This window comes from Mustela putorius, unplaced genomic scaffold (assembly GCF_011764305.1).
Source record: "Mustela putorius furo isolate JIRA1106 unplaced genomic scaffold, ASM1176430v1.1 tig00537338_pilon_pilon_pilon, whole genome shotgun sequence".
Taxonomy (NCBI): domain Eukaryota; kingdom Metazoa; phylum Chordata; class Mammalia; order Carnivora; family Mustelidae; genus Mustela; species Mustela putorius.
In genome coordinates, this window is record NW_025422460.1 from 1902596 (window position 1) to 1920433 (window position 17838).

A 17838-nucleotide genomic window follows, 5' to 3' on the forward strand; every position below is an offset into this window, starting at 1 on the left:
AAATCTGGTGAAAACCATAAATCTACACATTCAAGAAGCTCAATGAACTCCAAGTAGGATTAATTCAAAAGAGACCCAACCTAGCTACCTCATAACCAAAGTATCAAAAGAAAAGACTGGAGATAGTACTTGTCAGGTAAGGGATTCTCAAGATTAACAGCTCATTTCTTATCACAAAACATGGAGGCTAACAGTCTATGGGACAATATAATCAAATAAAAATATGAGAAGGGGAAAAAAATGTCAAGCAAGAATTTTATATCCAGCAAAACTACCCAACAAAAACCACCAAAGGAGAAAATTACACATTTCCCAAGAGTCTACTCCAGAGCCATCCTATTAAGAAATACTAAAGGGAGTCCAATGACTGAAATGAAAAGGACATTAGACAGAACTCAAATCTACATGAAAAAATAAAAAGCACCAGTAAAGGTATGTAGGTAAATATATAAGATAATATCAGTGTATTTCTTATTTAGAACACCTTTTTCCCCTGGTTTGAAAACAATTACAAACAGCAGTAATTATAAATCTGTGTTGCTGGGTATATAATGTATTATACAGTACATATACAATGTATCATACAAACTGTATTATAGTAAAAATATGGGAAGAAGGAGAACACAGCTATATAGGAAAAAAGTTTTTGTATGCTTCTGAAATTAAGTTCTTAGTAAACCCAAACCAAACTATAATAAGTTAGAGTGTTTTAATGATAATCATCAGGACAACCACTGAGAAAATAACTCAAAAATATATAATAAGGAAAACAAAGGCAGTTGAAAATCCTACTTCATTAATAATTATATAAACTGTAGGGACACTTGGGTGGCTCAGTCAGTTAAATGTCTGCCTTAGGCTCAGGTCATGATCCCAGTCATAGGATTGAGTCCCTCATCAGACTCTCTGCTCAGTGGAGAGCCTGCTTCTCCCTCTGCCTGCTGTTCCCTCTGCTTGTGCTCTCTCTCTGAAAAATAAATAAAATATATAAAAAATATAAAATAAAATGTAAATGTAGTAACTCTCTAAATGAAAGCCACATAGGATGGGTAGTTCATGTATACCAAATTAACAGACTGACGATAAGTACTAGTCAAAACACAGAGCAACAGGAACTCTTACATGGCTGGTGGGAGTATAAATTAGAACTACTTTGGAAAACTGTTTGAAAATCTAATAAAGATAAATATACAAATCTGATGACTTGATAATTCCACAAGTAGTTGTATACACAACTGAAATACTTGTACACGTGCATCAAGACAGTTACATGAATGATCACAGCACCATTATCCATGGAAAACAACCCAAATATAAAAGTTTCACTACACACAACAAAATGGATGGACTGCACAAACATAATGTTGAGCGAAAAAAATTAGACACAAGAGTACAGTTTTTAAGATACAACTGAGGTAGGGAGAAAAAAAAATAGGCAAAACTAAACTACAGTATTTAAGAATACATGTTACAGTAGTAATTCTATAAAGAAAAGCAATGAGATGATTACCACCAAAGTTAGAATACAGGATACTTCTGTTAGAGAAGAAAGATGGCTGCTGGGATGCTAGTAATGTTCTATTTCTTGGAACTAGATGGTGGTGTACGGGCATTTGCTTTGTGGTAATTCATTGATGCATATGAATATGTATATATTGGTATATTTTTGTTTTGTATGCTTTCCTTTATGGGTGCTATATATCACAATAACAGTTTTAAAACATTGAAGGCAGGGGCACCTGGGTGGCTCAATTGGTTAAGTGACTGCCTTCAGCTCAGGTCATGGTCCCAGGGTCCTGGGATCAAATCCCACATCAGGCTTCACCTGCTCTGTGGGGTGTCTGCTTCTCCCTCTCCTTCTGTCTGCTACTCCCCCTGCTTGTATTCTCTCGCTGTCAAATAAATAAATAAAATCTTTAAAAAAAATTCTTAAGGCACACTTAAGCAAAACAAAATATGTCAAACTACATATCTAATCTAAAACGAACTATAATCTCACCTCTAAAAAATATTTAGCATTAATAAATTGTCTTGGCTAAACTTCTTAAAAAACACCATGGCTTCTGACAGAAAAAAAAGGGAGGGATGCCTGGGTCACTCAGTCGGTTAAGCATCTGCCTTCAGCTCAGGTCATGATCCCAAAGTCCTAGGATTGAGTCCTCTATCAGGCTCCATCCTCAGTGGAGAGTGTGCTTCTCCTTCCCTCTACCTGCCACCCCTCCTGCTTGTGCACTCACACTCTCTCTCTGACAAATAAATAAATAAAAATCTTTTTTAAAAAAAGGTGGGGGAGGGCGATTGGGAGATATCTACTGTGAATCTTTGCTAATTAGTTCCTAAAGAGAAACAAATCGCTCCTAGCAGACAGAGAAACAAATTTATCAAGATATCTTGGGTGCAAAATTAAAAGATATGGTAATGGTTTGAAGAGGCAGCATCCTCCCTCCATCTCCCTTCCAAACTAACATCATTTTTCACTACTATGTCTCCTCTTGAGGATAGATTAAAATGTCACACACACACACACACACAAACACTGCACAATTCCCTTCCATGAAGAAACAAAACACTGTCCCAATGGAGGAAAGAAGTGAGAGGAAAGTAATAATCCAATTCCTGACACAATATTGCATACCCATCACTGAAAGTGTTAACCAAAAAAATAGCCACTTACCTGATCAAGATTTGAAAGGCTGTTAGGATCCTGACTCAGACCTTGGTACTGTCCCCTGAGTCTGTCACCAGCAGCTATTTTCCTAAACTTCTTCAGATCCACAACATACAGTGCACTGGATAGAAAAGAAATACTTGTTATAATCATGGATTGTAGCAGAAAAAGTAACCTCACTGAATAATGGTCACCAGATAAATATCCTGCCCTCTCTTTGAAAAAGTAAGCAGTGGCATTACAGTGGAGCTCTCGGTCAGTATGTGCTCCTTCAAAGATGGCTCATGCAAAACCCATATTCTTCCACCAAGCTCACTTTGTCTCTCTTCCTTATTCAACTGCCTTCCTTATTTAGCTACCTTAAATCTCTGACAAGAGAATACTTCTACCAAATGTCAGCAAATTAGGTAATAAAAGCTAACTATCAGTCAAAGATATCCTGATGATGTCTTAAACATCACAGGGGAAAAAAACCCAGTGCCACAGATCTTCTGGGCCAAGAACATTAACTAATGATAAAGAAATCACCAAAACCCAACATTTATCTCTGTAAATGCTGCAACCTTCCAGATCTTCCAAACCACACTCAGCCCAGAGCAGATAATGTAATATTACAGTCTATCTTAAGAATTCTACTTCTAGAAATTTGTCCCACAGATATATCTGAAATATACTAAATGATGTATTTAATTATTTACTGCAATGCAGTATGTCACAACAAAATACCATAAGTAACACAAATACTGGAATAATATGTAGATGTAAAAAGGAAGGTCTCTCTCTCAACACACTAATTTAAGATCTACTAGAGAAATTAAATAAAGCAAGCACAAAATTGTAAACATGATGGCATATTTTGTGTATAAAAAGAAATATGGTTGTTAATGTAAGAAATCAAGAAACTCTGGAAGGACATAAATTAATAGAGGAGGTTATCTGTTGTAGAAGTGAGAACTGGGTAGAGGACAGAAAAGACTGGGAAGATTATTTTTTGTAATAATCTGGGCATATCATTTATAATTTTTATTTTTGAACCATATTAATTTATTGCCTATTCACAATTTCAAATATGCAAAATAAATTTTTTAAGAAAAGAAAATCAAACAGCATTAAGAGTATTCCTTTTTCAATACCTGATATGATACTTCCGCCCAGCCAAATGACTAGCCCAGTACCCCGACTTCCAGAACCTGTAGCCATCCATTTCTTTTCGGCTATCACAGAAAGGAGTATAACCATAAGGAGCACCATCCAAATTGAAATCTCTTAACTCTTTCAGATCCGTTCGTACAATCTGAAGAAAAGAAAATCACAAGTCATTTGTATTGCTTTGTTTGTTTTAGAGGGAGAGAGAGCAGGAAGGGAGTAGGGGAGGGAGGTATAGATTAGAGGAAGAGAGAGAATCTTAAATAGGCTTCATGCCCAGTGCAGAGCCTGACACAGGGCTCCATCTCACGACCTTGAGATCATAACCTGAGCCAAAATCAAAAGTCAGACACTTAACCAACTGAGCCACCCAGACAACCCACAAGTCATCTGAAACTGCTGAGAGCAGTTTCCTTAAAATCCGGAATGCCTCACTGAGACATTGCAGAGGGCAGCTCTGAGGTTAATGGCACAGTCTCCAGCTGTAGACCCAGTCTGAACCCAGATTCTTACACTGATTAGCTGACTGCTTTCACTAACATGTAAGACACTTTGTCTAGAGCTTGGCACATAGTATTCTAGTATTCAAAAAGGTAGAATAAAACAAATTTACACTACTTAGCCTCTCTGTGACTGAGTTTCCTCATGTGTAAAATGGATACTTCACAGGATTACATGAATCAGTACACGGACAGCTGTGAAAAGATGCCGGACACACAAGTACTCAACGAAGAGTAAGTGTGCTTATATTAGAATCCAGAAAGCATGCTTTAGATCACGTCAGTTGTGATACAGTGAGTCCTATAAGGCAGGTAATTCCAAAGAGGTGGATGAAGCCTGTGGCCACATGCACATATGACATATCACTTCCATTCAGATGATTACCTCAGGTGTCAGCCAGCTCAGGGGATGGGGGAAGGTTAAAGAACTATATTCACACTTTTTTAGTTTGTATGGTCTAAAACCACAGTATGTTCCTTTTAGGTCAAATCTTGACAGGAAGAAGACTATCTGAAGACTTCCAAATTATCAAAGCCAGGCATCTATCTACTAGAGCCTCCTCCCTCTTAACCATGTCAGTAAGTCCTAGCTTTTGGGTAAATAACTGGAGATAATGGCAAGCACTATTAAACCTCAATCTTTTAGTTTCTAGTTTGTATGTTAAATGAATTAAGTATGTAATTATGTACTGCATAAATGATGTAAACACACCTGCGTAAAAGAGGCACAGAAAAAAGATGAAAAAGAAATACATCAAATGCAAATTTTAAAAAGTGATCACGTGTTGGTATAACTTTCCATATATTCTATTTTTTATTACTTTTGTATTAGTAATTTTGTATTAGTCACCATGTAGTACATCATTAGTTTTTGATGTAGTGTTCCATGATTCACGTGTGCATATTCATATTCATATGTGTGCATATTCCATATATTCTAATAATATAACATAAACATGTATTTTTCTGTAACTAGGAAAATTAAAAAGGAGAAGGAAGTCTAATGCCTTTAATACGAACTGTTTATTTTTTTAAGATTTTATTTATTTATCTGACAAAGAGAGAGACAGTGAGAGGGAACACAAGCAGGGGGAGTGGGATAGGGAGAACCAGGCCTCCTGCTGAGCAGGGAGGCTGATGTAGGGCTTGAACCCAGGATCCCGGGATCATGATGAGAGCAAAGGTCCTGAGGCACCCAGGCGCCCCAATATGAACTGTTTAAATCTGGCTTGTAAGAGCTTACTTGGGGCGCCTGGGTCGCTCATTGGGTTAAAGCCTCTGCCTTCAGCTCAGGTCATGATCCCAGGGTCCTGGGATTGAGCCCCTGGGATTGGGCCCCGAATCAGGTCTCTGCTCAGCAGGGAGCCTGCTTCCCCCACCCCCACTCTGCCTGCCTCTCTACCTACTTTTGATCTCTATCTGTCAAAAAAATAAATAAAATCTTTAAAAAAAAAAAAAAAAAGAGCTTACCTGATCAGCATCTACAAACAGGAATTTGTCAACAACCAATGGGAAGAGCACATCCAAGAAGAGAATCTTGTAACCCCAGATGATGCGCTGCTTCTCAGTCTGCTGATGAAGCCACCGAGGCCATTTGTACTGAACAAGTTCATATTGGAAATTGTATTCATTTGCCATATAAGGTATGAACTCCTATTTTGGGACATAGGAAACAACAAACAACCATTTACTTTTTTTTTTTTTTTTTTTTAACAACCATTTACTTTGATGAAGAAATTCAACTCTGTAAGTCAGCCATCGTGATTATGGCACAAGTAAAATACATTTACCATAACAGTGGTCTAATACAGATATCTAACCCTGACTCACTACATAAAAGAATACAGAGTAACCTGCACTACACTTTCTAATTAAACTATAAATACATGCTCAGAGGAAGAGAATGTATTTTATCAAAACAAAAGATACAGATTTTCTTCTAATGTTATCCAAGCTTCAAACAGGTCAAAATTTTGTTTGGTTTGATAAGGACTATCCTTCCAAAATAATCCAGTCTGGAATGAACATACAAATATGCAAGCAGGGGCTCCTGGCTGGGTTTTAGTTGGAAGAGCACGTGACTCTTGATCTTGGGGTCATCAGTTTGAGCCCCACACTGGGTGTAGAGATTACTTAAACTAAATAAACAAAAATATATATATACAACTGAAGAAGGGAAACCTAATTAAAAGGAAAATTTTTAAATCATACAAGTAAGACTGAAGCAGTAAAAACTCTATTATACCATACATATCTCCTTAATAAGAATCCTTTCCTTTCTCCTGAGGAACAAACCTTAAATGTGGGAGACAAATAATTCTTCAAAAACCAGAATTTCACAGGAGTCTTGGTATTCTTCAGTACTGACAGCATCATTATACTGTCAAACAAAAGCAAACAATAATCAATAATAATCTTCCAATGCTTTTTAATCTCAGAGAAATCAAGTAGAGTCAATCACGAGACTGCTAAATGTTCTTCATAGCAGAGCAAATTGATGGCAAAGAGAGACGCTTAGTAATGGAAATGGAAAACTACACTTATTATACAAAGTTATCATTGAATGGAAAAGAAAGTATTTCTCACCCATAAAAATATACCTGATAAAGGCAAATGTTTTAATCATGTTACATCTTTCAATAAACTCCTTCATGAACTGCTTTCTTAACTATGGTACAAATGAATAATGAAGGTTGTGGTTAAATGACTACAGGACTCTGAAAAGAAAACCTGTAAGCCACAATAGCTGTGTGTGGCTGTACTGCCCCCCAGAGTCTCAACTGAAGACCCTGCCAGGGAGGAGAGCAGGGAGAGGTCAGGGGATATAGCAAATGACTATGGCATCAGGATTTCCTACTTTGAAAACAGACAAAAACAAACTGAGTCAAGGAATTTAATTAAATTGAATTATAACCAACATTTAACATTAACTACTTTATTTTAGGTCAGTTATTTTTTGGAAATGGGAGGGCTGACCTGAGTAAAATGACAGTTTAATTATTTGCCACACTAGATTTATCATGGAAAATTAAAAGTAAAATGAACCCTGGCATTAAGAAAGGCACTCTCAAGGAAAGGAGTATATATTCATAGCCAAGCCTTTCCCTGGGGAGCACTGCCTCAACCAGCCTAAGGCTGTGACCTTTCCTTGACCCTGACTGTGTGACCTCAGGCAAGTTCCTTCACCCTCTGAATCTCCCTATAAACAAAGGTATTCTTCTGTGAGAACCAAGATCACTCCTCGCTCTAAACTATGAGTCTTTGGAAGGCAGGTCCATGGCCCTATTCTACTTCTATTCTCTGTGCTGACCTCCTAATTTCTGGTTTAAGCAATGACTTGCTTAAGTCATTGGCCAATTAAACACCACTATTTATATTGTGCATGCAGCACTATTAAAGGTTTATAGCCTTGTAATATCCACACAGATGCATTTAAGATACAGTCAGACTTTATGAGACTGACAGAACAAAACAAATACAATTATATATTCAAAATCCTCAGAGTGCTTCAGATTACAAAGAAGCATAATGGACAGAATCCCATAAAAGATTAACTAAGTAAGAATACTAAAACAAACTCATTCATATATACTGAAATAATCAATACAACTAACCGAAGAAATCTTTCATAGAGATGACCAGATGCCACGGAGAAAATATTAATTATGTCATCTTTATCTTGTTTCACTTCCTCAGTCTTCTGTCCTCCTGTAAAGCCCCTATAATAATAAAGATAAAAACAAGAACACTTGAAATGCTGGTACAGATACATAGCCCTTTAAGGGGAGAGCTACAGAGATGGTGTTTCCCATTCCCATTCCTTCCCAAGGGGGTAATGCAGGAGGAGCCAGTGAAACATCCTCTGGGACCCCAAGAGGGCACAAGGCAACCAAGCCAGCACAGGGTAAAGAGAAGGATGCTGCCTACGGGGTACCACATAGCTTCACAAATAGACTGAACACAGGCGATTCCACAGAATGTGATCTGCTCAATGGGAAGTAAACTGAACTCTCCAAAAGGCAGGCACAACCCAATGAGAGTCAAGAAGTAACTTCCCCACAAGGGGATGTTAACATCCTTCACTTAGTCAGTGGAAAACACTCATCTACTCTAAATAGAAAGTGCAAGATGTGGTGGCAGAGTGCAGACTCTGAAAGGCTCAGATAGGATTCTTATACTCAAAAGAAGGGAGAGACGGTGCTTACACCTCACCTTTTCCTTAAAAGATACATATATATATATATATATATGTATATACATATATATATTTTTTTTTAAGATTTTATTTATTTATTTGACAGAGAGAAATCACAAGTTGATGGAGAGGCAGGTAGAGAGAGAGAGAGGGAAGCAGGCTCCCTGCCGAGCAGAGAGCCCGATGCGGGACTCGATCCCAGGACCCTGAGATCATGACCTGAGCCGAAGGCAGCGGCTTAACCCACTGAACCACCCAGGCGCCCCAGTATATATATATTTTTTTAATGGTACCAATTTACCATTTGAAGGAGTCCCAAAATCCAGATTCATTTTCATTAGTTCCATCACTCAGCAAGTCTTCATTTACCATATCTGCCTTCTTCTGAACCTGCAACCATATGTGAGGAGTGCTATCAACAATAGGAAATGAATTCTCCAATAAGCATGACAACCAACCCAGAGTCTAGACGAGTTCAATAGAATGATCATCAACATACCACATTAAAACTGCAGGTGATGAGACAGCAACCTCTCTTAATTAGATAATAACTTTTTTACTTTGAAAAATGGTCAAAGAACCTCAAATTCAACTGTGTAGGAAACATACTCAAAGCAAAACTAGAAACCTAATCCACCAAGCTGAGAGCTGGTTTTCCAGAAGTAGAGTACAGCCCACATGAGCACTGACAGGCAGTCACTTTAGCTCACAGCCTGTTTTTAGGATTTCCCAGGAAAAAGACAGGTTGAATCTTCTCCCCAGCATAGAGACCAGTTTTCTGCTCAACTGTGTGGGCTGCTTTAGATTCCACTGTGTGTAATGATTACTTATTCTATAATACCTATTATTTGTGTTTAAGGCATTAAGAATTTCAAAATTCTGAGAAGTGAAAAGAAATGAAATAGGGATACCAATTATTATTGTTGTTGGAATTTTCATAGGCATCCTTCCCAATTTTCTGAGAACAGTCATCAATAGTAATATTAATGATGGCTATGTAAGCAAAATAGTATCTTGTGAAAACACTTTATGTAAAATGAGACTATTATTGCTCACTGAGATTACTCAAAAGGTGCAATCTCTCGGCTGAAGAAAGCCACAAATGTATGTTTACCAAAGACATCTTACATTTAAAGTATTCTGGGGCGCCTAGTGGCTCAGCTGGCTAAGTGTCTGACTCCTGATTTCGGCTCAGGTCATGATTTTAGGATGGTGAAAATGAGCCCCACATTGGTCTCTGTGCTAGGCATGGAGCCTGCTTAGGATTCTCTTCTTTCTCTTTCTCTCTCTCTCCTGCCGCATAGTCTCCCCGCCCCCCACCCTGGCATGCTCTCTCTCTCTCTCAAAAAAAAAAAAAAAAAGAAAAAAAAAAGGCATTTCAATAAACACTAAAATTCCAAAGGTGAATTAAAGTCTTAAGCAGGTTTTTCTTCCCACCAGCTTTACTGAGATATAATTACTGACAAACATTGTAAAAATTGAAGGTGCACAATGTGATGATTTGATTTGATCTGCATATATTATTTGCATATATATTGTAAAATGATGACCACAGTGACAATATTATTAGATAACACATCCACATTATCTAGATAAGAGCTACTGAATGCCAGAATACTGCTACTTTTACCCACTATAATAGAATGTCTGTTTTAGGATTACCAAACTCACCTTCACTTTAATAATTTTGCTCTTGAAGTTGTTGAGGACAACAACAATTTCATCAGCATCAGGAGGAGAATCTGTGCCATCGTGGCTTAGAGAGAAAAGAAAGGGAAAGGACAAGACAGACATTACAAATCACAATTCTCAAAATGCAGTAAGTGGTCTGACATCAAGCTGCCATATTTGTTATCATAAACGAGTTTTCCAGAACAAATTAATTTCTCACAACCTGCAGGAAGTCGCTTCAAGCTACACAGAAGAAGTTGTCAGAATCTCTAGCCTTCAAACATCAAACATTCCAGTCACAACCCAAACTTTTTTCTTGAGTCTCCTCTTTAAATTACTTTTCACAGGGGCACCTGGGTGGCTCAGTGGGTTAAAGCCTCTGCCTTTGGCTCAGGTCATGATCCCAGGGTCCTGGGATGGAGCCCTGTATCGGGCTCTCTGCTCATCAGGGAGCCTGCTCCCTTCTCTCTCTCTGCCTGCCTCTCTGCCTACTTGTGATCTCTGTCTGTCAAATAAATAAATAAAATCTTTAAATTACCTTTCACAGAGAAAAAAGCTCCCAGTGCTGGCAAGCGCATAATAACACTTAATCAACACCTGTAATAACAAAGTCTGAGCCAAGTTCAGCACCAGCAATAAAGGGCTGTCCAGGGGTATAAGCCACTCTGCACCATCATCAGAAACACATCACTTCTACTCTTTCACAGACAAGTAACAAAGCATGACTCTACTTCAGAGTACCGTACTCTATCCTTCTGCCTGGAGGCACATAATCAACCAACTCTAGTCTCAACTCAACCTGGTGCCCATATTCTGAAGAAAGAACTATACCAAGCTCTATTTGCAGGGAGGGCTAGGGCAAAATTGGAAACTTTAAAATTAAAAATAAGATATCCCCAATCAACTAATTCCTAAAATTTCCAGGCATCAATTTTCAAGGGGTTAAGTGCAGAAAGCCACGATAAAATATGAATTCACCACATTCATTCAATATCATTCAGCAGACAGCAGAGTTCTCAGGCAAGGAAAGATTCTGATGTGAGCATGAAACACTACAGAATCTGGGACTATCCAAGATGAAGGGAACTCTAGACAGCAGGAAGAGAGGAGGACTCCATACTCCTAGGGTAGGGGGAAGAGTAGTCAAGGAAAGGACATATGGAAGGGATGGTGTTTAGAAGAAGAACAAGTAAATTTCTCATGATGGGATTAAATTCTGCAAAAGTATATTTAAGAAAACGTTATTGGGAAGAAAACCTAGTATTTACATTGAATGTTATTATAATACAGCTTCAAGAATCCATGCTGCTCTACAGAACTAAAATCACACAACCAGAGGGTGTTTTAAATACACTGTAATGGAAATTCCTCCCTAAAACTTGACACAAACTCTCTTCACATAGCTTAAAACTAATTTAAATTGTGTTAAACTTAGATTACACCTTTTAAAAGGCAGTATAATTTTTCTTCTGTTTCCCCTTTTAATTCCTTTTTTAATGTTCAATTGAGCAACATATAGTACATCATTAGTTTTTGAATGTAGTGTTCAATGATTCATTAGTTGCACATAAAACCCAGTGCTCATCACCACACATGCCTTCCTTAATATCCATTACTTGGTTACCCCATTCCCCCAACCACCTCCCTTCTGTAATCCTCTGTTTGTTTCCCACAGTCCAAAGTCTCTCATGGTTTATCTCCATCTCTGGTTTCTTTCCATTTAGTTTTCCGTCCCTTCCCCTATGGTCCCCTGTGTTTTTCCTTATGTTCCATATATGAGTGAAACCATGCTCATGGATTGGAAGAATAAACATTGTTAAAATATTTATGCTGCCAAGAGCAATCTATACTTTCAATGAAAACCCTATCAAAATATCATGGACATTTTTCACAGAGCTGCAACAAACAATCCTAAAATTTGTATGGAACCAGAAAAGACTCCAAATCACCAGGGGAATTATGAAAAAGAAAATCAAAGCTGGGGACACATAATGATTGAGTTTAAGCTGTATTACAAAGCTGTAAACATCAAGAGAGCACAGTATTGGCACAAAAACAGACACACAGATCAATGGAACAAAACAGAGACCCCAGAAACAGACCCTCAACTCTATGGTCAACGAATCTTCAATAAAGTAGGAAACAGTATCTAATGGAAAAAAGACAGTCTCTTCAGTAAACAGTGCTGGGAAAACTGGACCGTCATATGCAGAAGAATGAAACTAGACCACACTCTTACACCATACACAAAGATAATCTCAAAATATCAGTATATTTTTTTTAAGCTAACAGGAGGCCACTGAAAACCTGAAGGCAAAAACCTGGTGACTGACAAAATGCTCTGGAAATACTGGAAATACTGCCATATTACCCCAGAACAGGAAAGCCAATGCTAGCACCAAGATTTCAAGGCCAAAGTTTATACCTTCTGTGTATGTACAATTCACCCAGGGTCAAGAAATATACTATCCAGGCAGAAAAGACTGACTGTTATTTACTTTTTTCTCCTTTCCTGAAATAACTCAATTTCTCATCTGCCTATGGTTTTCATCACAGTGAGAGAATGACCTGATTCTGGGATGCTGTTAGCACAAAGGAAAGACTAAAGAGTAAAACCTGACATACTTACTAGTATTCATACCACTTATTGTCCAATCATACCCTGACAGTTCTTCCATACTCAATTTCCTGGAAAAGCATTGTTTCATCACCTATAAATTCTTATTTCCCAGTTAACTGCCAGTGTAGTACTCAATTCAAGTTGATTCTTTGTAAAATATTCTGGAAAAGAAGCACCTACATCACTTAATCCTACCTGTAAATTCTATAAATATCTTCAGACCGACCCTTCCTTAGTCTGAGAATCCAAGCTCCTGGGTTGGCTTTTAACTGAAAGTAGCCCTAAGGTAAGAAGAAAGATAAATTTTAGTTTTCTTTGAAACATCAAAATGCTGTTTCTGAGGGACAGTTATTTCGTTTTCTGAAATATCACTCATATTTTAAATAAGACAGTTATAATTTCAGTGCTATTCTTTAAAAGAGAGAAATAAATAAATAAATAAATAAATAAATCTACCCATTAGAAGCACTAGCAAAATACAGGCCAGTGAAGCCAAGAACGGGGCCCTTGATCTGTAAGTGAATGAAGGATCAATGTGTCATGTATGAATAAGCTACAAACCTCCAAAGCCAAGAAAAATGCTGTCAGCTCTTAAGCATTGCATCTGCAGGCACCAATTTGATTAGAACAGAACATTCAGAATAGTCTAGCATTTTTTTAAGACTAATATGTTATTCCAACCTGTAAGTTTAACTTAGATTTTTATACTGATCAAATTTATTCAATCATGAATTTTAATCTCACTCATATTCAGAATGCAAACTGCTTTATCCATAAACTCTAGTGCCCAAATTAACATGACTCAATACTCCCACCTAATGTACTGATTATTTACCAGATTGGCCATAACAATGGTATCCACAATAACTGGGTTGGCCGAAGTTCCTAATGTAAACTGCAGTCCTCGTGGGGGCTGGCCTGTGGTGATGTCATAGCAGTGACCTTCTAGCAAGAGGTACTCCAGCTCATACTCAGCAGCCACCACACTATCCACCTGCAATAGCAGAATTAAATCACTTGAAAATTACTCAGCAATAAAAAGAAACAAATTATTGAGCCATGCAACAACACAGATTTCAAATGCATTATACAAACTTAACAAAGAGACATAAAGGGCTGTATACTGTACAGTCATATTTCTAAGAAATTTAAGGAAAGGCAAAACTATAGTGACAGGAAGAGGAAGGGACTGCCTGCAAAGGGGCACAAGAGAACTCTCTGGGGGCATAGAAATGCTCTGTATCTTGATTGTGCAAGGAGATTTCATACAGCTTTACAGAGTGGCTAAGACTGTCATCTAGGAAATACTATCAGGGAAACCATGTAAAATACACTGCCAAAAGAATGAACCAATCTAAAAGCTAAAGAATAAAGAAGGTAACAAAGAAACAATGAGAAACGGCACAGAAAAACATAAATTCACCTTGGCCTACAGAATACAGCTGTAAATACTACTGCTGTTCTAAAGGCAAATATCCAAAATGTATTTGATGCCTCCGTAATGGCACAAAACCATTCAAGTTCTACATCAACTGCCTAAATTATTACTGATTCCTTGAAGAAAATATTATGTAATTGCAAGGCATTGGGGAAGCTTGGCTTTAGTTAAAGGGTTTTTATTCTAGTCTGGTTCACATTTGGCTCTGTAATCCTATCTAATGCTAATAAGAAATTATTTGGAGCTTAATATGTTACTGAACACTAAATTCCAAAACCATAATAATGAAAGCTAAGAGGTACTCCAGCTCTAAGTAAGGTGACTCCACACAGTCACCAAGTCCCAGGCTGTTTTTAGCCAATACAGAGAAAGCCTAGGAAAGAGCAGAAAAAAACTCTAAGGACATGGAAGAGAGCTGCTCTGCTTCGATGCCTCTTTTTACAGCTCTTTAGTGCCTTCTGTGGCCATTTTGCAATCTCTGCAGCAAAAGCTGGTTCTTCAAGGACAAAGACAGCATTTCCTGTTTGTTAACAAACATGGTAGACAGGTTTGAGTTGGGAATACGGTAAGTGTGTTCACACATTCTCCCTAACTTAGCACCTGAGGGATTCTTCTTTACCCTAGTGAAAAGAAGGCTGAGAAGTCCTTTAATAACTATCTTCAAGTTCCTAGTTTCCCAATTCCCAAGAAGAACCAGGAAACAGGCATCAATTGTAGGAAGAGATATTTAGGACAGACACAGAAACAGTTGTCTTAGAAAGAAAGGAGGCTCTGAGATGCTATAAGCTCCTTATAAATACAGAATATGTGTTTTAATTCTTTCATTAATACACTCTGAGCGAGGTACAGAGTGAGGGCTGTGAAGAGACATTACTGAAACTACACTTGTGAGCTCCCAATCATTCTTAAGGGGAAAGGATCACTTACCATAGATACTCAAAATAGCTATATGAACATAAATGAAATAAAGAAGAGAAAAATCAATGAAGCCAAAAGCTGGTTCTTTGAAAATTTCAACAAACTGACAAACTTTTAGTTAGACTGACCACAAAATAAAAGAAGAGCCAACTCACTGACCTCGCAAGGGAAAAGGAGACATCACTCCAAAACTAAATTTAAAAGACTATAAGAAATGCTATGACTAACTATAGGCCAACAAATTATAATGTAGATAAAATGGATAAACACCTGAAACACAAGCTCCAGAAAATGACTTAAGATGAGACAGAAAATCCAAACAAATCCATAACAAGAGACTGACTTGGTAATTTAAAAATTTCCCAATTAGGCAAGAAAATTAAATAAAAGACATCCAGTATGGAAAGGAAGAAATAAAACTATCTCTATTTGCAGAAGACATGATCTTTTATAGGCCTGTATACTAAGACCTAAAACACTGTTGAAAGAAATCAAAGACCCAAAAATAAATGGAAAGACATCCCATATTCATGGGTCAGATACTTATTAATGTTAAGATGCCAAAACTCTTCAAAATGATTTAGGTATTTAAAGTAATCTCTATCAAAATCCCAGGAGCCTTTTCTACAGATATTAACAAGTGGATTCCAAGATGCAAAGAACCCAAAATAGCCAAATCTACCTTGAAAAGTAAGAACAAAATTGGCAAACTAACTTACCAATTTCAAAACTGACAACAAAACTAGAGTAAGACAATTGTGGTCAAAGGATAGACACACAGATCAAGGGAAGAGATCTGAGAGTCTAGAATTAAATTCATTCAGGGCTAATAGATCTTTAACAAAGGTACCAAGACCATACAGTGGGGAAAGAATAGTCTTTTTAACAAATGGTGCTGTGACAAATGGATATTCACACTCAAAGAACAAACCTGTAACTCTACCTCACATCATATACAAAAATGAACTCAAAATGAATAAAAGACCTAAAATGTAAAATGTAAACTTTCAAAGTCTTATAAGAAAACATAGGACTAAATCTTCATGACCTGGAAATAAACACTGATTTCTCAGGTATACTATCAAAAGCACAAGAAACAAAAGGGAAAAAACAGATTTCATTAAGATTCGAAACATCTGTACTTTAAACGACATTATCCAGAAAGTGAAAGACAGCTAACAGAATGGAACAAATTATTTATCAATCATATATTTAAAACAGACTTGTATACAGAATATACAAAGAACTCTTACAATTCCACCATAAAAAAAAAAAAGGCAAATTTTTTAAAATAGGCAAAGTATTTAAACAGATGTTTCTCCCCAAAGATGACATACAAACAGCCAATAAACACATGTAAAATGCTCAATATCATGGGCAGGAATGGAAAATGGTGCAGTCACCCTGGAAAACAGTCTGGCAATCCCTCAGGTGATTTGGACATGAATGTTCACAGCAGCATTATTTATAATAGCCAAAAAGTAGAAACAACCCAAATGTCTATCAATGAGTGGATAAACAAAACGTGGTATTTCTAAAAAATAAAATATTTTCTGGCAATAAAAAAAGAATTAAATACTAATACATGCTACAACACGGATGAACCTTAAAAATAATAATTTAAGTGAAAGGAGCCAGTCACAAAAATATATGATTCTCTATAGACCAAACATCAGAACAGGCAAATCCATAGAGACAGAATATAGATTAGTGGTTGCCAGGGGGTCCTGGGGAGTGACAGCTAATGGGTATCAAGTTTCTGTCTAGTGGTGATGGCTGCACAATTCTGTGGATATACTAAAACTACTGAACTATATTCCATATACTTTAAAAAGGTAAATTTATGATATGTGAACTAAATCTCAATGAAGCTATTATTTTTAAAAAATACAATTATACATGAATACGGACATCTCAGAGCCCTGCCTGAACTGTGATCCAGTCTGTTCAATCAGAAAATACTACCAACCACTCCATCTTAAACAGGTTTTACACAAGATTACATATGTAGAAGCAATGATACTCTTACCTCTTCTAAATAAATATTATCAAGATCATATGGCGTTCTGACAGACTCCACCATCCAACTCTCAGGTGTGTTCAAATTCAGGGTGAACAGAGGAGACTGTGGCATATCCAAAAATTTTGCTATTGGACCCTTAGCAAAGCTATTGTCTGGAGTGAAAGAAATCTCTGGCTCTAAGACATAACGGTAAAAGCTGAAATTAAAAAAATAAAATAAAATAAAAAGTCAGTCTTTTTAATACACGCAGTCCTTAAGTTCACAGCCATCCACACAGGTAACTAACTGTCTTAAAATAAAACAAACTAGATTTGGAAGGGTAACCTCCCAGATTGGGAAAGTGTTTCCAAAACCATCTCTTGCCCTAGTTTATGCCTCCTGTAGTTGTTGCAGATGGAAGCGAAGAGCAGGAGGGACAGAACTGAGAGTGGTCGTTCTTTCTGATACTACTAAGGATGGATATTGTTGGAGTCACAAGATTTCCTGAACACATGCTTCCCTTTAGTGAGGAAAAAGTTATTTTTCTCTTAAACACAAAGTCCTCAATGGTGACTGAGTTCTCAGGTGAGCCCTGAAAACACTATACACAGTAGTTTAAATATTTCTCCTATTCAAGGACAATGTAGAAGCTGAGAACCATTTCAAACAGTATTTGAATT

The 17838-nt window shown here is 37.2% G+C and overlaps 1 protein-coding gene across 2 annotated transcripts in view; it reads right to left on the bottom strand.

The window, feature by feature from the left end:
- The window catches only part of UGGT1 (UDP-glucose glycoprotein glucosyltransferase 1), a 127461-nt gene that overhangs the window by 22480 nt on the left and 87143 nt on the right, over positions 1-17838 (bottom strand). For both annotated transcript variants that reach the window (XM_004779670.3, XM_004779669.3), the window contains 10 exons: positions 17186-17375; positions 13636-13794; positions 12996-13081; positions 10181-10265; positions 8811-8899; positions 7929-8033; positions 6610-6694; positions 5785-5967; positions 3802-3962; positions 2675-2789 (listed from right to left, as the gene is read on the bottom strand). In XM_004779670.3, the coding sequence (XP_004779727.1) occupies positions 2675-2789; positions 3802-3962; positions 5785-5967; positions 6610-6694; positions 7929-8033; positions 8811-8899; positions 10181-10265; positions 12996-13081; positions 13636-13794; positions 17186-17375 (1258 nt within the window). The remainder of the gene's footprint in view (positions 1-2674; positions 2790-3801; positions 3963-5784; positions 5968-6609; positions 6695-7928; positions 8034-8810; positions 8900-10180; positions 10266-12995; positions 13082-13635; positions 13795-17185; positions 17376-17838) is intronic.